We start from the raw sequence: 22,389 nt of genomic DNA, 5'->3' as shown, positions 1-22,389 counted from the left end.
GAGGCCCTCCAGCCCACTATAATCCCCAGCTGTTATCACTTCCTTTTTTATCCAACTGAGATTTCATACTCATCACTTCAGTCATTCTCTTGCCAATATCCTCAGCCCTCTGACCCCCTTGTCTTTCTGCGCTAAGAGCCTGAAAACCCCAACTCTGGATGAACCCATGCATTGGTCCTCTTTGTGCAGCGGGCTGATGAGAGCTGCTAGAGAAGAATCACATCACCGTGCATATTGATGCCATTATAAGTGCATAGCCACCAACGTCACCCAGGGCTTCCAAAGACACTGTCAATCTTTTTTTTATTTCCCTAATTGCCACCAACCTAATCTCCACAAAGATTATTTCACACCTTCACTATCCCTCTCAAACTTCTTGCCTCAATTTCAGCATGTATCCTGACCTCTTCACACACACACACACACACACACACACAGGGACCATCAGAAGGAATATTCTTCAATCTTTTGCTGCCAAGTTTAAGAGTCCATTTGGATCCACGCTCATCATATTTCCCTTTCCTCCTAAAATGAATTTCTCTCTAGCCCATCATCTCCTGCTTTCTCAGGGACGTTACTCTATCATTTATCTCCTATCTCCCCTTTATCTTTAACTTTTTCCTCTGTGCTCTTTAAAAATGCTCCTATCAGGGAATTCCCTGGTGGTCCAGTGGTTAGGACTCCATACTCTCACTGCTGAGGGCCTGGGTTGATTGCTGGTTGGGGAATTAATCCCACAAGCTGTGTAGTGTGGGCAAAAAAAATTTTTTTTAATTAAAAATAAATAAATAAATAAATAAAAATAAAAATGCTCCTACCAATCCACCTCCTCTCCCTGATACTAAACTCTTTTCTCCTTCCCAGTTTGAAAAATTTGGCTACACTTTCTAACTTTCCACTCACCCCACAGCCTCCTCCAGTCAGGCTCCCACCCCACCACTTCTCTGAAGTTGTTCTCCCCAAAAGTCACTGATGACTGATATAATGTTGAATCTAGTAGACGCTCTCAGTTCTTATGTTGCATGACTTCTCAGTAGCATGGCACACTTGATCAGTACCTACTTCTATTTTTCACAGCTTTATTGACATATGTTATATGCACACGTTAACAGTATACGATTTGATGCATTTTGACATTAGGATACACTCATCACACAGTCTATCACCACCCATCAAGACAATGAACACGTCCATCACCCCCAAAAGTTTCCTTGTTCCCCTTGGTAAAACCCTCCAGTCCCTCTCCACTTCCCCCATCCCCAGGAAGCCACTGGTCTGCTTTCTTTCTTTCTATTTTTTTTCAACTAATTAATTAATTTATTGGCTGCACTGGGTCTTTGTTGCTGTGTGAGGGCTTTCTCTAGTTGCGGCGAGCAGGGCTACTCTTTGTTGCGGTGCGCAGGCTTCTCACTGCAGTGGCTTCTCTTGTTGTGGAGAACGGGCTCTAGGCTCACAGGCTTCAGTAATTGTGGCACACGGGCTTAGTTGCTCCGCGGTATGTGGCATCTTCCCAGACTAGGGATTGAACACATGTCCCCTGCATTGATAGGTGGATTCTCAACCACTGCACCACCAGGGAAGTCCCCACTGGTCTGCTTTCTATCACCACAATATAAAATCTACAGTTTGCATTTTCTAGAATTTTATTTAAATGGAATCATTTTGGTCTGGCTTCTTTTACTCAACACAGTTACTTAGAGTTCCCTTCAGGCTGTTGAGTGCATTGAAGGTCTATTCCTTCTTACTGCTGAGCAGTGTTCATTGTGTGGATGTATTACTACTTGTTTATCCATTTGCCTGTTGATGGACATTTGGGTTCTTTCCTATTTTTTTATTATAACGCAGAAAGCTTCTATGATCATTCACGTACAAGTCTTTGTGTGAATAAACTTCCATTTCTCTTGGGAAACTACCTAAGAGTCCTATGAGAGATGTATGTTTAACTTCCATTTAACTTTTTGAGAAATTACCAAACTGTTTTCCAAGGTCGTTGTACCATTTTACGTTCTCAAAAGCGGTGTATGGGAGTTCCAGTTGCTCCACATTTTCATTAATACTTGGTATGGTCTGTCTTTTTTATTTTAGTCGTTATAAAAGGTATTAGTGGCATTTTACTGTGGTTTTAATTTGTATTTCCCAAAGGACTAATGATATTGAGCATTTAAAAAATGTACTCATTTGCCATCTATATATCTTCTTTGTTGAAGTATCTGTTCAAATCAGTTGACCATTTTAAAAATTGGGTTGTTTTCTTAATCTTGAGTTTGGTGAGTTTTAAAAAACATATATTATGACTACAAATCCTTTAACAGATATGTGATTTGCAAGTATTTCCTCCCAGTCTTTGTTTTTCAAAGAAGAGAAGTTATTAATTTTGATGAAACCTAACTTCTCAATTTGTTCTTCTATGGATCATGCTTTTGGTGTTGTATCCACCTCTTTAAACGCCTTTATAATGCATTCTATTACACCACATCCTCTGGGTTCCCTCTGGTGCCAGTTAGTAATTTATTGCCTCTCAGCTCCAATTCACCCTTTTTGCCTGATCTATGAGAGTGGAAATAGACCCTTCTATTTTCTATACGTATTCTCTTCTTTGGCATCCGGCATGATGTTAAGCTTTGTCAATAGATGGCACTGGAGAGACACTGTGGAAGGAAAGGGCTTTGCCTTCTGGTTCTGGTGTGCTAGCTCTGCAGGCTTTTCTGCAGCGTGCTTGGCTCCTGCAGTGCCAGGGCCCACGCAGCTTCTTTGGTGCCCGGCTCCATCAGCATTCAGTGGCTGGCAGCCTCCCCCAGCAACCTTCCCCTCGGGTGGTTTTGTAGCAGAGTGGCTCCAGTGAGACACTTTCCCTCGCACAGTGATTGCCAGCAAATTCCAGTGGTGCAGCAGACAGTGACTTCTCTGCCATCCAGTGTGTTTTACTCTCCAGCAAGGTCTGGGCTTCAGTCTGGGAGTGGAAGGGGTCTTTTCTTTGGGAGCTCAGACCCAGGGAGGGGCTACTATATATTATATTGTGTTATATTATTTATAGTATATCTGCTATTAAAATTTAAATTATATCTATTATATTTTTATTTTATCTGTTCTTTTAATCTTCTTTAGAGTTCTCTTTTTCTTTTTTCTTTTTTGGCCACTTTGCACAACTTGTGGGATCTTAATTCCCTGACCAGGGATTGAACCCCGGCCCTCGGCTGTGAAAACATGGAGTCCTAACCACTGGACAGCCAGGGAATTCCCTAGAGTTCTTTTTACTTCTTACTAGCCCGCAGGTTGGGAAACTGTGACCCCCCCAGTCCAAATTCAGGCCACTGCCTATTTGTGTAAATAAAGTTTCATTGGAACCCATCCATGCTTGTTCATTTACATATTGTCTATGGCTGTTTTCACACTACAACAGCAGAGTTGATTAGCTACAACAGAGATGGCCCCCAAAGGCTAAAATATTTCTTTTTCTTTACGAGAAAAGTTTAATCACCCCTGTACAAGCCATTTCCTCATTATTCTAATCCCCCATTATGGTTAATAATTCTTCATATTAAACTTTCCCTGTTCAGGGGGGTTCAGGTGGGATGAATTGGGAGATTGGGATTGCCGTATATACATTACTAATAAGAAAAAAAAAATCGAATTATACACTTTAAATATATGCAGTTTATTGTATGTCAATTATATCTCAATAAAAGTTCTTAAAAAAACAAACAACTTTCCCTGTTCAAATTTACTGTGTGGGCTCTCTAACCTGCTCAGACCCAGTCTAATACATCTCCAACTTCTCTGTCCCCTTTTCACAGTCCATTTTCAGGCTTACCTTCTTCTACCTATGGCATAAGGTGAGTGCTCCTCGAGGCCCTCCTCTCCACTTTCTCTAACTTTTTCTCCAGGTGACTCATCTGCTTACCCATCTTCAGTCATCAAGCTTGTGGAATTAACTAAAGAAACTTCAGCTAAAACTGGAGTGGGACAGGCCTATATGGGGAGCTCTCATGCCCAGCCATGCATCATCAATTACTCCAAACAGAAAGAAATGTTTGCTTACATCTCCCATAGGAAAGTGTTGCCTACTTCACTATCCAGCAGGAAGAAGGAAACTCTCTGCTGCAGACAGTCTAGCCAATGAGACTTTAGCAGCCCAACCAATGAGAGGCCTCCATACTTTAGATTCCCAGCTTCCTCCAATGGACTCTTTGGTTATCACAGCCCCTCCCAACGCCCCGCCCCCCCAGCATAGTTTGCATATCTTGAATTGCAGTTCCTCTGACTCTTTCGCAGTAGAATAAACTTGCTTTTGCTGATGAGTAACTCCCTATTACATTATTAAAATTGACAGGTTTGACCAATGGTTTTTAATCTGGGTTCTATGAATGAAGCTGCATGCAAATGGTCTGTGGAGGCACAAATGGGCATATGTGTAAGAAGTTCGCCAACCTCATCTTTTGCCAACATGGCTCAGTATTTAAGGGCACAGACCATGGATACAACTTGTTTAAGTTTGAATCCCAGCTCTGCCACTTTGGCCTGGGCTAATGTATTTAACCTTGCTGTTGTTTCAGTTTCCTTGTCTGCAAAATGGGGAAAATTAGAGTACTTACCTCATAAGGGTTGTTATGAAAGTTGAGGTAGTTAATAGATATAAAGCACTTGGGCAGGGCCTGGCACATAATAAGCACTTACATATAAGCATTGGCCGTTATTGCCATTTATGGGGCTGACTCTAGCCCCTGTGCCCCAACTAGACCAGTGTTTTCCATTGTTCTAGTGGCCCCTGTTTTAACTCTGCAACCTCAAGTGCACTCACTCAAGTCCTCTGCTTACAGCACTCTTGCCTATATGTTGCTTGCTCACTAACTCCTCACCTTCCTCAGGACTCAGCTCAAATGTTATTTCTTCAAAGAAGCCTTCCTGATTTCCAGATCAGGAGGGGTCTCCTGCTATGACCTCCCAAAGCTTTCTCTATTTCCGCTTGTAACCCTCATCATCGTGTATTCCCGGTGATCACTTGTTGCAGAGGTAATTTCTCCCTAGCTCCTTGCTGGACCTCAGTACAGTGCCTAGCACATTGTAGGAATACCATAAACATTTGTCAGATAAAATGAGTGAATGAATAAGGAACAAAACATGGGAAAGGCTTTTAATACAGATGTAAAACCTTATTCAAATATAAGGTAACCCAATAATGAGTGTGTGACAAAATCTGATGATTATTAGGTAATATAATGTTAAATCACTAGTAATTTGTATTGTGTGAAGGAAACCCTCTCCTCTCCAATTGCTGTAAAATACAGTGGTTCAAATTGACCTTGGAACATGTGTCTTTCAATCAAATGGAAATGAATTATCCAGAAGAACCAGAATACATTACTGTGTGCAGTCAGGAACCACAGACAGGTAATGACTTAAAACATTCCCCACCTTCACCCCCAGGAAACTAGACATAGTCCTCAGATGGCAGAACTGAAAGGAGTGACCGACCAGGGAAGCTGCTTGTTCCCAGAGAATTTCCATGGCCTTAATTCAAGACGGGATTGAATACTTTCACGAGTAGGCAAAACCAACTGTGCTAATCTGAGAAATCCATTGCTACCCTGGGCATGAATATAACTAACCTAAGTCATCAAGAAAACTATATTCTATCATCAATTAACACTCAAACACCAGAAAAATTATATTATACTTTATATTTCATTATATATCATTGTAATTCCAAAAAGACACAATAAAGTGATTCTCCTGGCAATGCCTTCAGGGACCAATTGCTTCTGCTCCTTTGGGTGAAGGAACTTCTCAGGAGGAAGGATTCCCCCCTCGCCCCTCCCGCCCAACTGTCAGACTCCAACCGCCCCTCTCCTTTGTAATCAGCCTTAGAACATTTCCCAGACGCCAATATTCGACCTCCAGGAGAAACATGCGGTAACTGCCTAACCATAATTGGGGAAAACTGAACCAGGGTCTGGACTTGGGCACCGGGACAGACGGGACTGGGAGAGCTGGTTAGGGCCCTAGATCCTAGCTGGCTGGGGATTCGTTGCGTATCTGGTGCAAGAGTCAGCTTCTCTCAGCGTCTGGGAAGAGCGCGCTCACATGCCAAGCTTTGGACTACATTTCCCAGGCCGCTTTGCTCCCCGGGCTGTCGCACTTTACTAGGGCGTGTCTTGGAACAGAGGCCACAGTCGGCGCGCACCGCTGGGGCATCTCACTCCGCTCTGGTGGCCGCACCTGCCTGCCAGCAAGATGATTGAGGTCCTACTCCTGCTCCTCCTTTTCCCCTTTCTCCTGTACATCGCTGCACCCCAAATCAGGTCTGTGCAAACGTAGTGCCTTCTCTTGAGACGTCTTCGGGGGGAACATTCATCCTCATCGAAGCTCTGTTCTTCAAAAGAAGGAAAGGAAGACTCCCTGCGGGGCTGGAAGTAGGGGGGTTCGGTTGGTCGGAGGAGGGAGAGACCAGGAGACCCCAGGAGATCCCAGGAGACCCCAGGCCGTGGGAAGGGGCTGCAGTCCGGGGCACCCTGCTTTGTTTCCTCAATGTGAATCGTGACATCTGCAGCTCCATTGCTTGCTCTCTTGTTGTGTTAGATTCGCTCTTTCTCAGGGCACATGTTGTAAAGGAGAGAAATGAAAGGATTTCATCACTGTATCCTGCCTTCTAACCTACTTTCGGCAGCAGGCGTATGGGAGCGGGGTTTAGTTCCGAGTCTTGCTCTGGGGTTTGGGGGTGGGGAGGAGAGGCTGAGGGTCGCGGTCTCTTGACCAGGTGACACATCAGCCAATGGCTGGCTGAGTGCCCCAGAGGATCAGCAGCGAGTTGCACATCAGGTAGCCCGCTGATTGGTTCTGAGTAAGTCACCAGTAGTGACGGTGGACCAGTGACTGAAGAGACACACTCCTTCCCTCGGTGGGGATTGGGTGGGGGGCAGGGGACGCGGTCCCTGTCTGAATGGAACTGGTAGCCGCGCTAGATCACCCTCTGCCGTTTCTTACCACGTTCACCCCTTCTTCCCTCCCTGCCCACCTCCCTCGAGCCCTTCCTCCAGTTGTATTTTTCCTCCTCTTTGAACACGCAGTGCTCCCACCTCTAGGCACACATGGGTGTGGGTACTTGCATGAAAACGCTGCTTTTTATCTCTTTCCTCCATAACATCCTCTTCTGCGCATAGAATCTCAGTGAAAGGTTGAACCGAAACTAAAAATAGTACTCATACCTCAAAGAGATTTTTCTAAGGAAGGTTACCCTCCAAGGGTCATGTTCCAAACCACCTAGATAGGTCATGGGAGCTTCACTAGAGCTGGACTTTTCATCTCTTTCCTTCCTGCGGATTAAGGAAAAGGAAGAGCTAGGTAGAGGTCCTGATATGTTGTGGCTCCTGGAGCTAAGGCTGAAAGGATGTGGGAACTGAGCAGGGAGGCTTGTTGGGAGTGGACACCTTGAGTGAGTTTGCTTCTTTATTGGCCTGTTTGTTCTAAGCGGGAATTTTAGTGGCTAGAAGTGTGTGCTTTGCAATTCTAAGTTCAATGGAAAAGGTTGAAATGCTCTTTAAAAATGCATCTCCCAGTCAATAGATTTAAATTGAGTCCCCTAGATTTGTAGAGAAAAGAACAGTCTGAAGCCTGTCTGTATACCTGTTTGCATATTCATTCCTTTGGAGAAGCAGGATAGTGTAGTACTTAGGAAGAAGGACTCAAATTAATTAAGCCAGGACTTGAATCTCAGCTCCCCTTTGTACTTATTTACATTATTCTCTATCTTATTTTTAATTGTGTGTGTGTGTGTGTGTGTGTGTGTGTGTGTGTGTGGTTTTTTTCTGTTCATTTTGTCCTGGGTTGACAAGCTTTCAGAATTTTAACTTTTTGTGTTGAGTAAGCTATTTTATCAAGGCCATAAAGTGCCAGTTATGGACAGATTAACATCAGTGGACCAGTTCTTTCTTTCTTTAAGTCTGAGTCTTGTGATTTCCTAAGCCTAAGGAAGAGCTCTAACTGCAGGCCGGGAACCTAACTAAACAAATATTCATCCAGTTCTTGTACTGCAGGGGGCAGCACTGAGGTTTGCCTTTTGAACAGAATCACTTCTGTTCTCAAGAGCAGAAAAATTTGAGCAAAACAATCTTAAGAACAGAAAACTTTTGTTTTCTTTCCTCCAACCTTCCTTCAATCTATAACAGGACAGCAGTGGAAAGAACCAAAACAGCCCTCAGCCTTGGGACCTGTAGATATGGGGGTGTTGCAGGAACCTCTGACTGAGGCAAAGAGAACGAATAACTGATGAGCTCTGCTCTGCCTGCAGGAAAATGCTGTCGAGTGGGGTGTGTACGTCAACTGTCCAGCTTCCTGGGAAGGTTGCTGTGGTCACTGGAGCCAACACAGGCATTGGAAAGGAGACAGCCAAAGAGCTGGCTCAAAGAGGTAAGTTCATCAGCTTCTAATTCCCTCCTGCTACTATTTTTTTTTCATTGAAGTATAGTTGGTTTACAGTGTTGTGTTAATTTCTGCCATACAGCAAAGTGATTCAGTTATACATATATATATATATATATATATATTTTTTTTTTTTTAAATATTCTTTTCCATTATGGTTTATCTCAGGATGTTGAATATAGTCCCCTGTGCTATACAGTAGAACCCTGTTGTTTACCCATTCTATATGTAATAGTTTGCATCTGCCAACCTCTAACTCCCATTCCATCCCTCCCCCTCTCTCCCTTCCTCATGGCAACCACAAGTCTGTTCTCTATGTCTGTGACTCTGTTTCTGTTTTATAGATAGGTTCATTTGTGTCATATTTTAGATTCCACATATGTGATATCATATGATATTTGTCTCTTTCTTTATGACTTACTTCACTTAGTATGATAATCTCTAGTTGCATCCATGTTGCTGCAAATGGCATTATTTCATTCTTTTTTATGGCTGAGTAGTGTTCCATTGTATATATATACCACATCTTCTTTATCCATTCATCGGTGAACATTTAGGTGTTTCCATGTCTTGGCTATTGTGAATAGTGCTGCTTTGAACACAGGGGGACATGTATCTTTTTCAATTATAGTTTTATTGAGGTATATGCCCAGGAGTAGGATTGCTGGATCATTTGGTAATTCTATTTTTAGTTTTTTGAGGAAACTCCATACTGTTTTCCATAGTGGCTGCACCAACTTACATCCCCACCAACAGTGTAGGAGGGTTCCCTTTTCCCCACACCTTCTCCAGCATTTATTGTTTGCAGACTTTTTGATGATGGCCATTCTGACCAGCATGGGGTGACACCTCACTGTAGTTTTGATTTGCATTTCTCTAATAATTAGCAATGTTGAAAATCTTTTCATGTGTTTATTGGCCATCTATATATCTTCTTTGGAGAAATGTCTATTTAGGTCTTCTGCTTGCTACTGCTATTTTATCCTTTACAATGATGACCATTCTCAATATTTCCTCCCAACCTTGGAATTCAAGAACATTCCAAGTGCCCTGCTGATTTGCTGGTCTGATACTAGTACAATGTTCTACATATAACAGGCACTTAATGAATATGATTGATCTATTTTTCTTTCCTGATTTGTTCATCAGGTACCTCTGTGTGAAGTAGGGGTAATTCCTTTAAAAAAAAAAAAAGCAGCAGAAAATAACATTTAACATTAGTATTAGGTCTTTGATGCTCACTCAACAGCAGAGCTGACAGTTTGTATCTTTTATATGTTGGTTGACAGGAGCCCGTGTGTATTTGGCTTGCCGGGATGTGCAAAAGGGGCAGTTGGTGGCCAGCGAGATCCAGATCATGACAGGGAACCAAGAGGTGTTGGTGCGGAAACTGGACCTGGCTGATACGAAATCTATTCGAGCCTTTGCTAAGGGTTTCTTAGCAGGTAAGTGTAGGACTGGAGACTATGCTGTGGGCCTTGCAATCAACATGGCAGACTTAGCTAAAAGGAAAAGGTTCCTCTCCTCTCCGACACATAGAGATGCTAGACAAAATACGACCAAAAACTTCTGATTCATGGCTGAACTCATTAGTAACGAAAGGAAATCCTCAAGAGGCAGAAATAAAAAGTGAATTCAAAAAGTCATAGCAGTGCATAAGAACTAAAGCCAAAGATTTCATAAATGTACCAGAACTCAGCATGGGCTTTAAGGCCTGGAGACCAAATACCTGTACAGGGATAGGAGATGAGGCCTCAGGATGTTGAGGGCTGGGTTGCTGTATCTGAGGCTCCACATAATGTCGGGATTCACAAAAAGCCGTCTGCCCATGGTATAGGGACTTTAAAAAAAACAACAAACTCAGGCCACCAGCTCAGGCACACAACAAGGAGCTTATCATCTCCTTAGGACATGGATGGATAAACGGTCATCTCCAAGAAATTAGAACGTCAAGCTGGCATCATTTATGGGCGTGGGGTGGGGGGGAAGATTCATTTACACCACCAACTGGTACAAGAAACTTGAGCTGAGAAATTAACGTAAAACCCTGTAGAATCACATCAAAAGCAAGTCCAAGAGCACTCTGTAGGGTTATTCCCTCATAACCCAGGGATCTAGGCCTCCCAAGGAAGGTAACTTCCACTGACAAATACTTTTAGTCAGAAATTACAAATCATATGAGAAAATAAGTCATAAAAGAGCGCTGGCAGATGAAACAAAGAGGTGAAACCAGTGTTTCTTTGGAGGCCTGAATCTGAGTGGCAGGGAGGCATACAGAGCATCCTTTTCGCTCTTGTTGTGGAATTTCCCATTCAGCTCGGGAAGTCTTTCTGTTGGGAGAGATAGAACACTTCCCAAAAGCAGTGAGTAACTCCTGAATTGGAAAGATTGGAAAGGCCATTTGGTAGTGTCAGGTGGAATTTTGCCCTGTAGTAAGAGTATGTAGGATTCAACTAAAGTCTAAAATGGAAAAACAATACAAAATAATCATGAAGGGAAAATAGAGGAAGGATTGAAGCCATGAATCCTCATTTTCAGAGCATGGGTGTGGGGCAGATTTCAAAGATGTAACAGCCATGGCTGGCCACTTCCACACTGCATCCCCTCTTCCTTGCAGAGGAAAAGCATCTCCACATTTTGATCAACAATGCAGGAGTGATGATGTGTCCCTACTCTAAGACAGTGGATGGCTTTGAGATGCACATAGGAGTCAACCACTTAGGTAAGAAATTGTGTCTAATCACAAAGCTAGAGGGAAACTAAAGTTCTCCTTGGAAAACTTAGGGTCATCTGCAGCCTTCTTTGTGGTGTGATTGGACCTCTGGGCCATAATAGACCACAAGTGTATAGTAAATCGTGTGGTCTTGCTTGAAATGTCAGGCTCGCTCAAGGTTCCCCCCATTTTTTAATCTGTGCTTCAGATTCTATTTACCTTAGGATATTTTTGAACAACCTAATTGGATTGAGGGCTGTGTTGCTTTTCTGTAGTGAGCCTTGTGGCCACCATCAAGTAGAGGCCACCTACTTTATTTGTTTGTTTGTTTGTTTATGTTTATTGGCTGCATTGGGTCTTCGTTGCTGCTCGCGGGCTTTAGTTGCAGCAAGTGGTGGCTACTCTTTGTCGTGGTGCACAGGCTTCTTATTGTGGTGGCTTCTCTTGTTGTAGAGCACAGGCTCTAGGCATGTGGGCTTCAGTAGTTGTGGCACTCAGGCTCAGTAGTTGTGGTGCATGGGCTTAGTTGCTCCACGGCATGTGGGATCTTCCCAGACCAGGGATGGAACCCATGTCCCCTGCATTGGCAAGTGGATTCTTAACCACTGCACCACCAGGGAAGTCCAAGGCCACCTACTCTTTTTTTTTTTTAAATAAATGTATTTATTTATTTTTAAAATAAATTTATTTAATTATTTATTGGCTGTGTTGGGTCTTCCTTGCTGCACATGGGCTTTCTTTAGTTGCTGCGAGAGGGGGCTACTCTTCATTATTGGTGTGCGGGCTTTGCACTGTGGTGGCTTCTCTTGTTGCAGAGCACAGGCTCTCAGCGCACAGGCTCTCAGCGCACAGGCTCAGTAGTTGTGGTGCATGGGCTTAGTTGCTCCATGGCATGTGGGATCTTCCTGGAGCAGGGATTGAACCCATGTCCTCTGCATTGGCAGATGAATTCTTAAGCACTGCACCACCAGGGAAGCCCCAAGGCCACCTACTCTTAAACAGTGATGTTAATCAAAGTTGGAATAGACATGACTTTATATTTATATTCACATAACACATAGAAGGATGTCTCATGTCTTTGGCTGTTCCTATTTCCCCAAATCCTCACTGAACTTGTTCTGTAGTTAATAATGAATTAATGAGGCAAAAAGCTTTATTCTTGAATTCTCTGCCTCCCATAACGGAGCCCCGCTCACCACTGCTCCCTTCACCCCCACATTGGCCCTGAACTCTGTTAATTCTGCTTTTTCTCATAGGTCACTTCCTCCTGACCCATCTGTTGCTAGAGAAGTTGAAGGAATCAGCCCCATCAAGGGTAATAAATGTATCTTCCTTAGCACATCTAATGGGAAGGATCAACTTCCATAACCTGCAGGGTGAGAAGTTCTACCACGCAGGTCTGGCCTACTGTCACAGCAAGTTAGCCAACATTCTCTTCACCCAGGAACTGGCCCGGAGGCTGAAAGGTAGGCTCAGGAGAAAAGAGTGTGGAGACATGAGTCAATGGGAAGTAGCTAAAAGCCACAGGAGTAGGAACTGTTTTCTGGAGCCCATCCTCTGGGCAGGACCTGCTTCCATGGCTCTTACCTGGGTATACTTTTAGTACACAGCCCACAACTGAATGTTGGAGGTGTCTGCGAGGTGATGGGGAAATTCTGAAGGACTGGCTTTGGCACTTACTAGCTGCAAGACCTGCAACAAGTTGCTTACCTTTTCAAGACTTATTTCCTCATATGTACAATGGGGCACTTGATTCAAGGGTTATTGTCATGATTAATTTAGGCCTCATGAGGAGGTCAAGGATTTTGAGTCACAGGTAGAAGGAAGGAACCAGAACTGGCACTGGCTACAACCATTAGGATAAAACAGGTGTTGGGACTATGGAGGGGGTCTCCCTAGCAGCAAAGGGTCAAATAAGAGAGAAATGTATGCTTGAGGAGGGGAGTCTCCAGTCACAAACAGAGGTCCTTAGCACGGTCTACTCTGGATTTCCAATAAGGAGAAAGGAAATCCAAGGTGGACAATTAGAGGTGCTTAGGATTGAGGCGGGCAGAATTCAGGCAGAAGGAATCAGACACAGGAGCCCCGTCGTTGGAACAGGATTGTCAAACCACACGGATAGCTGTGAGATGGGGAGGAAAGTCTATGACGTGATATCCTTTATCAGTTTGGGATGGATCAGGGTAACTGGAGGGTGAAAACTACCCAAAGGTTGGTCAGGGAGCTATCAGGTGGCCTAGAGGTGGAGAGATGGGCCCAGCTGAAAGCAGAGGATACACGAGTGAGGAGACCTGATAGGTGTGAGGACTGGGTGGGAAATAGCTGTGATGCAATGAAAGAAACCTGAGCATGACGGATGAGTCATTCATTCAGCTAGTCAACAGCCAGGTATTCGGTACCCATGCTATGCTACAGACTGGATTAGGGGCTTGAGGGTGGAGTGGTTCACATCCAGCGGGAGAGAGAAATAATTAGCAAGTATGTATGCAGCTGGTCCGTGTAAAATCAGTCTAGTAATGCATGAATAATTCTCACTGTGAAAGGTTCAAATAATATGGAAGTGTATAGAGTTATTCTCCTCTCTCCCTCGTCTCCTTTTTTCCCCTCAAGAAACCACTGTCAACAACTTGATGCGCACCTTTCCAATTATTTTCTTGTGCATTTACATATGTATATATCATACATAAGGAACTGAAATTCCAACACAGTATCTTAGAGATCTTTCCATGTGGTCATAGAGATTTACCTCATTCCTTTTGTTGGCTGCATTGTGTTTCATAGAATAGATGTGCCTTAGTTTATTTATTTCCTAAATAACATCTAGAGAGTTTCCTTTTTTGTTGTTTTTATTTAATTATAATTGTGATAAATGCTACAATGGGGAATTACAAGGACCTATAATGGATTGGCGGAGGGTGGTGGGGAGAACCTTATTCAAAATAATCCTTATTCTGAAGGATTAGGAAAAGCTTTTCTGAGGGAGTGAGTTGCCAGCTGAGCCCTTGCAGGATGATTAGAAATTAAATGGGTTACAGTATGGGTGGGGAGAGGCAGCTGAGGAACATTCCGGGTAGAAGGGAGAGAATGCATGAAGGTCTGGTCTCCATTTGAGAAACCGAGAAAAGGCAATCATAGTTAGAATGTGGAAAGCAAGAGGAACAGAGGTGTGAGCTGAGACTGGTAAAGTTTGGTGGAGGTGAAATCCAGAGAGGCCACAGTAAGGATTGTAGTGTTTATTCTAAGAGCAATGGAAAACCCTGAAAATGGAAGCCTTTTTAAAAATGGGGGCAACCTGCTCGCCGCAAATAGAGAAAGCCCATGTGCAGCAACGAACACCCAACACAGCCAATAAATAAATAAATAAATTATTTTTTAAAAATGAGGGCAAGAGTGGATGCAGCAGGTGATTTTTGTGATTGAGGTAAGAAATGAGGGTAGCTTGGACTAGGGCGGTGGAGACGGAGGGTAACAGACACTCCTGAGAGATATTTAGGATGTGAAAACCACAGAGCTTATTGACTGCAGATGCATGGTGAGGTGGGGAATTCTTAAGGACTTAGTAGCACTTATGCACCAGACAGTATTTCTAAGCTCTTTTACACATGAACTCATTTAATCCTCAGAACAACTCTGTGAGGTGTAGGTATTATAATTGTCCCTATTTTACAGATGAGGAAATGAAGTCACAGCATCAGGAACTTGCCCAGGTCACACAGCTAATAAGTGGTAAAGCTGGGACTTGAAACTGGGCAGTCTGACTACAAAGTCCATACCCTTAGCCACCACATTATACTGCCTTTTATAGTCAGCCAAGAGTTGAAAGGAGCAGTTTGGACCATAGATAAAAATGAGTGCTAAAGTTATGGAGAGGGAATTTAGTGAGCCATGAGAACTCTTAACATTTAAAATTTGGATAGAAGAGGATGAACTGATCCAGGAAACTGGAGGAAGCATCCAGAAAGGTTAGAAAAACTAGAAAAGAGGTCATGGAAGCCAGTGAAAAGGCAGCTTTCGAAAGGGGGCCATCAACAATGTCAAGTGCTACTGAGAGGTCCTGGCTCCGCTGCTTGCTAACAGTTAACAACCTCTCTGAGCCTTAATCGTAACCTGTGAAGTGGAGGTGTAAACTGCTGTGAGCCGTGCTGTGACAGCATCATGGGAAGGGAGTCCACATGGGGCAAATGTCGATTCACGTCTTCTGCTCTCTTTGGCCATTTGGCAACAAACATCAAGTCCTGTCTCCCCCTCTCTGTATGGCACCCCCGCGTCAGGCTCTGGCGTCACAGCATACTCTGTGCACCCTGGCACAGTCCACTCTGAACTGCTTCGGCACTCATCCCTCATGAGATGGATTTGGTGGATTTTCTCCTTCTTCATCAAGACCCCTCAGCAAGGAGCCCAGACCAGCCTATACTGTGCCTTAACGGAAGGTCTTGAGGTTCTAAGTGGAAACCATTTCAGGTATGAATGTATCTGTTTTTGAAGATGGAATTTTATTGCCCACAGGAAGTAATTTGGATGTGTCTGGTATACCATACCCTTTTTATTTTTTATTTATTTTTACTTTTTTTGGGGGGAAGGGTGTTGATTGATTGAGTTAAATTTTTATTTTATATTGGACTATACTTGATTTATAATGTGTTAGTTTCAGGTGTATGGCAAAGTGATTCAGTTATACATACATTCATCCTTTTTCAGATTCTTTTCTCATATAGATTATCACAGAATATTGAGTAGAGTTCCCTGTGCTATACAGTAGGTCCTTGTTGGTTATCTATCTTATATATAGTAGTGTGTGTGTTAATCCCAGGCTCCTGGTTTATCCCTCCCCACCACATTTCCCCTTTGGTAACCATAAATTTGTTTCCAATACCTGTAAGTCTGTTTCTGTTTTGTAAATACGTTCATTTGTGTCATTTTTTTTTTAAAGATTAGATTCCGCATATGAGTGATATCATATGAGATTTGTCCAGCTCTGTCTGACTTGCTTCACTTAGTATGATAATCTCTAGGTCCATCTGTGTTGCTGCAAATGGCATTATTTTGTTCTTTTTTATGGCTGAGTAATATTCCATTGTATGTATGTATACCTTGCCCTTCTAAAAAAGTACATTGTCCAGTATGGCTTTTGTCTCTTGACTCTAGGGATGAGGGTAGTGAATGATGCTGCTAATGATGTTGATGTTTTAATAGGGGAATTTGACCCTGTCATGTTTGTTTCGGTGGCAAAGGTTTGATTTTATTCGTGCCGTCTTTTATATGGATGATTGTGCTTTCTGGTTGTTTCTCACCTTCCTACATTTTGTTATGTCAGTCTCGTTTTCTTTGTTCCCTTTTGGACTCCTAGTTCTACTTTTTAACATTGAAGAGAATTTGAATCTGTATTTCTTTGTTGCCTTCAGGACTAAAATAGTATCAACAGACTCCCTTCTTGAATAAGTGAAGACTTTTTAAACTTTCTATTGTAGGGAATTTTAAATGTACCCAGGGGTAGACAGAATAGCGTGTTGAATCCCCATACACCCATAATCAGCCTCAACAACCCTTAGCCCATGGCCAGTCCTGCCCCATCCCCATCCACTACTCCTTCCCATATTTTTCTCATTCCATGTTATTTTGAAGCAAATTCCAGATATCACATAAGATCAAAATTTTAATGTTTTCACCTCCACCTTCAAGATTTTGTGGAAAAACCCGAAATTTTAGAGAAAGGGCTGTAAATAAATTTAGATTGGAATGAAAGATAGACAGATTATGAAAGGCTAATAACGCCAGGCTTAGAGAGGAACCACAGAAGTGAGAGCCACAATCTGGTCTGTGTTTTAGGAAAACAGCCTTAGTAAATTTGTTTGATGAATGAATAAAGTACCCCAAGTGAGAGGGAATGAGCTTCTGATGTAGGGTGATGACAGTCGGAATGAGGAGAATGGTTTAAGTGAGAGGCCCTGAGGAGGCAGAATTTTTGCCACTTGATGACCAACAAGTGATGGGGTAGAGGAGGATTTGGTGACCTGAGTTCAAGCCTGAGTTATTAGGAGATTAATTGTGACATTAACTGAGACAGAAGATGTAGATAAATAATGTGTATAACTTAGGGTTCTTCGATTCCAAAGCAGTGGAAATGGACTCTGGCTAATGTAAGCAAGAAGACAATTTATTGAAATATGGGGATACTCCTAGGTTTGAAGGGAAGACTGAAGAGTCAGGCTTAGAACAGCCAGAATGGCCAGTCAGCTGGCCAGGACCCTGTTGCTGGAGTGAGTGAATGCCAGCTGTCTTCAGTCTGTTGTGTTGCTCACTGTCCACTCTCCAGGGAGGAAGCATCGGGTCTCCTTCCTGCCTGGATCACTGCCTCCATCCTCTCACCCCAGCTCGCTTGGCTACAGGAGGACAGGGAGGCATTTGATTAATGAGCTCTTCAAACTATATCCGAGAGGAAGAGGTAATTCCACAGAAAGAAATCAGGTTGCTATTGCTAAAAGAATGTGGAATGGGTGTTCAACCAAAGAGTAACAATTGCCCACTACGTGATAAACCCAGCTCTGTACATGTTGAGTGTGTTATCTGTAAGATATGTGGGTAGAACTGTGTGGCAGATAGTTGGAAACGTGGATCTGAATTGCAACAAGATAGATTACTTAGTTTTGTACAGTGAAATGATTTTCCAAGAGTGACTGGATTCTTCCCTGGAGATTTAGAAAAAAGAAATAACCCTTTGTCTTGGTTTTGACTGAGTCGTTTAAAGAAAGTCAGCCTCAAATCCATAATTAGTGAATTGACTTTTGAAGAGCCTTTCCAGTATGATGGATTCTTTTTTTAAATTATTTTATTTTATTTTATTTTATTTTATTTTATTTTATTTTATTTTATTTTATTTTGGCTGTATTGGGCTTTGTTGCTGTGTACAGGCTTTCTCTAGTTCTGGCAAGCGGGGGCTACTCTTTGTTGTGGTGCACGGGCTTCTGATTGTGGTGGCTTCTCTTGTTGCGGAGCACAGGCTCTAGGCACGCGGGCTTCAGTAGCTGTGGTTTGAGGGCTCTAGAGCTGAGGCTCAGTAGTTGTGACGCACGGGCAAGGTGCTGGCAGGGCTAATCTTTGGTGAGGCCTCTTTTCCTGTCTTGAGGTGGTTGCTTTCTTGCTGTGTCCCCACATGGCCTTTCTTCTGTGTGCATATATTCTTAGTGTCTTCTCTTCTTAATAAGGACACTAGTCCTATTGGATTAGGGGCTCACCCTTATGACCTCATTTAACCTTAAATACCTCCTTAAAGGTCTTGTCTCCAAATATAGTCACATGGGGGTTAGAGCTTCAACCCTTGGACTTGGGGGGACATGAATCAGTCTATAATAGTAGTCTTATCAAAAATCAGTTGGCCGTAAATGTGAGGGTTTACTTCTGCACTTTTAATTCTATTCCATTCATTTACATGTGTATCCTTATGCCAGTATAATACTATATTGATTACTGTAGCTTTATAGTAAGTTTTGAAATTGGTCAATCTTTTACCTATACTGATTAACACACACCAAAATCCCACTGGAAATATCAGCACCATGACTGTGCTGATGCCATAACCATACTTCAGTAGCTCTTATTTATGTAGTATTTGAGTTTTGTATTTGAATCATTTTTAGAGGATGTCTTAGCTTACAGGGCACTTCCGTGTCCTTTGTGTCCTTGTTGTTTACCATAAACTTACAGAGAATTTAAGGCTTAGTGCAGTGGAAGCTATACAGGCCTACAGAGGCCAGGTCATTTCCAGAGAGTCATCCAGAGCTTCTTGGTCATCAGTGATAGTCTTTTCACTCAAAGATAGCAGATTTTGCTGATGGTGTTGGTGAGTTCCCTTAAACAGAAGTACTACACTTATAACATTTTTTAAATGCAAAGATACTTAAGTATTTTTTTTTAAAATATAAGTATTTTTTTTTCAAACTTTCATGTATTTAAGAACCATCTGGAGAACTGATTGAGAACAGATTGCTGGGCCTCAACCCTGGAGATTGATTTAGCAGGTCTGGGGTGGGGCCTGACAATTGGTATTTCTAGCAAACTCCCAGAGGATGCTCCTCCTGCTGGTCCACAGCCCACAGTTTGAGTAACGCTGTTTTAATGGACATAGTGTTAGGAGTTTGCTTCATGTGGTTGTTTCAGACTTGTCAACTCTCCTTTTTACCTTCAGCATTTGCTTAGATGGTCCAGGAAGCAGTTTTCTTGAAACAGTATAGTTTTAAAAATTGTTTCTCAAATGACTTCAAAGATCGTGATCCCTTTACTCAAATCATTAAAAAAGAAAATAACCCTTCATTGAATCCCTGCTGTGTATTAGATGCAGAGAATACAAAAATGAGTAAAAGAATTATCCTTGAGAAACTTTTCTAGGTGGTGAAGAGTTGGGACACCCCTCCTGCATTTAATGGGGACTTAAAATAATTGTAATTACAACAATGAAGAGAAGGTATATGAAACACCTGGGACCCTGTTGTTTTCTTTTCTCCTATCATTTTTCTCTTCTTTTGTTGGTTATGAAGCTGACTTTACTTGTTCTTTGAGTTTAAGAACAGTTATAACTAGGTAGGCCAGAAAGAAGAAGCATTTTTTTTAACCACTTCAAGCATCTATGACCAATGTAAGTAGCAGTATCTCAGCTACATGACACCATACAAGGTCCTATAGAGAGGACCTTAGAGACATATTTGAACAAGATGGACATGCACAGGAGTTAGGCAGGCACTGATATTACAGTTAAATATGTATATATACGAGGGTGAATCAAAAATTATTCACACTCCAGTTATATTAAAACTTCTGTAAATTCTACAGCCAGAGTACAGATAATTTTTGACTCACCCTGGTATATACAAAGGGGAATATAAAGACTAAATGATACACATTATATATCAAACAAAGCATTCTGATCCGAGGTGGTCTAGTGAGCTCTAAAATGGTAATTACATTTTCTCTGGGGTAAACATTGGAGAATGAAGAGACAGGACAAACACTGGTCCTGTGAAGTGCCTAGAGCACAGGTCATTCCTGGGTTGTTTTTCTGTCATGTTCCTTATCCCAGGCAGAGAGCAGACTCTGTTCCCAACCCTGTGATTTAAGCCTCTCTCTTTCCTTTCCAGTGACTGCCATGTGGCATGGGTCTCTGCGCAGGCTCGTAATGAGACGGTAGCAAGGCGGCTGTGGGATGTCAGCTGTGACCTGCTGGGCATCCCTGTGGATTGACAGGTGATGGCAGTTGGACCCAAGAGAAGCCTGCTGTAGGCTACTCAGTACTCCTTGCCAGAATGATCCTCCTTCAGGATAGCCAAAACCTTGAGCACAAAGAAAGAAAACCTTCCAGCCCTGCTTGCTTGATGTCTGATAAAAGCCCAGTGTACACTGCCAGATTCATCTAAATGCCTTGCATTTGTCCAGATTTATTTTGCTCCTATTTCTGCCAGAGTTACTAGAGATAATATAGGATAAGTAGACCCTCATATGACCTCCAAACTCATATTTTCCTTCTGAGCCTACTACCTAGGAGAACCTAAGCTATGGCAGGGGTTGATTTATGGCACTTTGGATTAGTTTCTATCCTCTTTGTCCACAATGAAGTTCTTCCCAACCAGACAGCCTTCAAGGGGTCCATGCTTTAGCCTCAGCTAAACTCCAGGAGTCACAGTGGCTTGGCTCAAGAGCAGGGTTTGTCTCTCACAAGAAAACCATCATGGCACCAACATCTGGATACTTTCAGGAAACTCCTCATTGAATCTGGATTGTGGCATGGCTTTATCTCTGACAACCTAAAGCCACTGCTGCTAAAACACTTTCACATACCTAGACCACAGAAGAGCTTCCTTTTCTAAGAAGTTGGTGGAGTTTACAGGATCGTAGAAATTTGGGGAAAGGCAAAAATAAAAATCATATTTCAACTGTCATTCATTTTCCTGCTATTTCTCAAATCAGTAGGATCGTAGTGAAAGAAGCAGTTTGAGAAGATAGACCACCTGACTTCAGTTACTGACCCTAGATCCAAGGAGGCCTCCTTTTTATGGCTTAGTTTCTCTTAGAAAACCAGAAGGGAAAGGCTATTTAGTGAGTATATCTTTATGTGAGTTCTTGTGTATTTATGCCGTTGGCAGTATTCAAAATAGCCACAAAGGAACAGTATTACACTGGACCCTAGTGCAGGTAAATGATCAGAGACGAAGCAGACCTGTGTCATTCAGTCTTTGATACAAATGGGAAATGAACTCTGTATATGCAGATAACTACCCACCAAGAAGCACATGGGTAGCAGGGAAGAAGTCCAAAAAAGAGAAGAACCCTGGAAGATAATGCATGCAAAGGCAATGAAGGGACTAAAAAAGGGTTTAAAAAAACAAAAAAGACACACAACAGCTAAAGAGGGTAATATCCAGCAATAGAAGAATTGAGGGTGACCACCTGAGTTCAAGCAAGACTGGAAAGGCACTGTATTAACAAGCACCAATCAACCTATGTGGCAAAAAAAATACAAAAACAAACAGAAGCAACAAAAAAAACCCCAATTCTTTATTCAGCAAAATTATCTTAAGGACTGATATTGATAATTACAGTCAATTTAAAAATCTTTCAGGGCATTTTCTTACATTATCTTGACAAGATTAAAATGTCTACTGTATTTGCTAGAAATCTACAATTTATTTGGAGAATGTTTATCAAAAGTAATGCTGCCAAAGAAAGTCTGAGGAATTGGTACTGTTCCATCACTGGTTTGAGGTACATTCTTCTAACAGAGTTTGTGATTTTCTTGGACTAACAATTACATGTTCACTTTGGTGGAGAAAAGAGTTTTAGGACCACAGTTTTCTCATATTTGTAAATAACCTTTTGTTGAACTTGTTTTGACCATTAAACTATATATTTAGACATGGTCATTTTATGGAAAAATTGTAAAATTTTTGAAAATAGTGCAGAACTGAATTAATATTTTACTTAATTTATATTGAACTGTCAATGACAAATAAAAAATTTTGATTATTTATCATGTTTTTATTTACCAGAATAAAAACTGCGAGAATTAAATTTAATTTGAGTCAACAGAAGAAAACAATTAAATGAGTGTTTAATTAGAGTCAAAAGAAGAAAACACTTTTCATTATTATAGTTATGCATTTCTCATTCATGAGTATAATTTGTGCCAGAGTCAGCCATAGTACAGTTTCTATTCAAATGCCATTAACTTGGGTTGTGTAATAATTTGATTGTTCATTTCATGCACCCATTTTCTG

General features: G+C 42.1%; 1 protein-coding gene across 1 annotated transcript; it reads left to right on the top strand.

Moving 5' to 3' along the window:
* Positions 1 to 6,089: 6,089 nt before the first annotated feature.
* RDH11 (retinol dehydrogenase 11) lies at positions 6,090 to 22,140 on the top strand. The gene is made up of 7 exons (XM_057731190.1): positions 6,090 to 6,299; positions 8,285 to 8,403; positions 9,705 to 9,860; positions 11,033 to 11,137; positions 12,385 to 12,594; positions 15,400 to 15,589; positions 20,257 to 22,140. Exons 1-7 carry the CDS (start codon positions 6,232 to 6,234, stop codon positions 20,357 to 20,359), a joined length of 951 nt encoding a protein of 316 aa, XP_057587173.1. The 5' UTR covers positions 6,090 to 6,231; the 3' UTR covers positions 20,360 to 22,140.
* The last annotated feature ends 249 nt before the right edge of the window (positions 22,141 to 22,389 follow it).

The sequence above is a fragment of the Hippopotamus amphibius genome, chromosome 4, assembly GCF_030028045.1.
Source record: "Hippopotamus amphibius kiboko isolate mHipAmp2 chromosome 4, mHipAmp2.hap2, whole genome shotgun sequence".
NCBI lineage: Eukaryota > Metazoa > Chordata > Mammalia > Artiodactyla > Hippopotamidae > Hippopotamus > Hippopotamus amphibius.
Note: the sequence above shows the minus strand (reverse complement) of the source record. Positions and strands in the feature narration are given on the sequence as shown.

Bases quoted from the DNA above. Each gene is read 5' to 3' on its own strand.
- RDH11 (XM_057731190.1), top strand. From the start codon at position 6,232: ATGATTGAGGTCCTACTCCTGCTCCTCCTTTTCCCCTTTCTCCTGTAC. The intron at 8,404-9,704 runs GTAAGTTCATCA...GTTGGTTGACAG, and splicing joins CAAAGAGCTGGCTCAAAGAG to GAGCCCGTGTGTATTTGGCT. The intron at 12,595-15,399 runs GTAGGCTCAGGA...CCCCCGCGTCAG, and splicing joins ACTGGCCCGGAGGCTGAAAG to GCTCTGGCGTCACAGCATAC.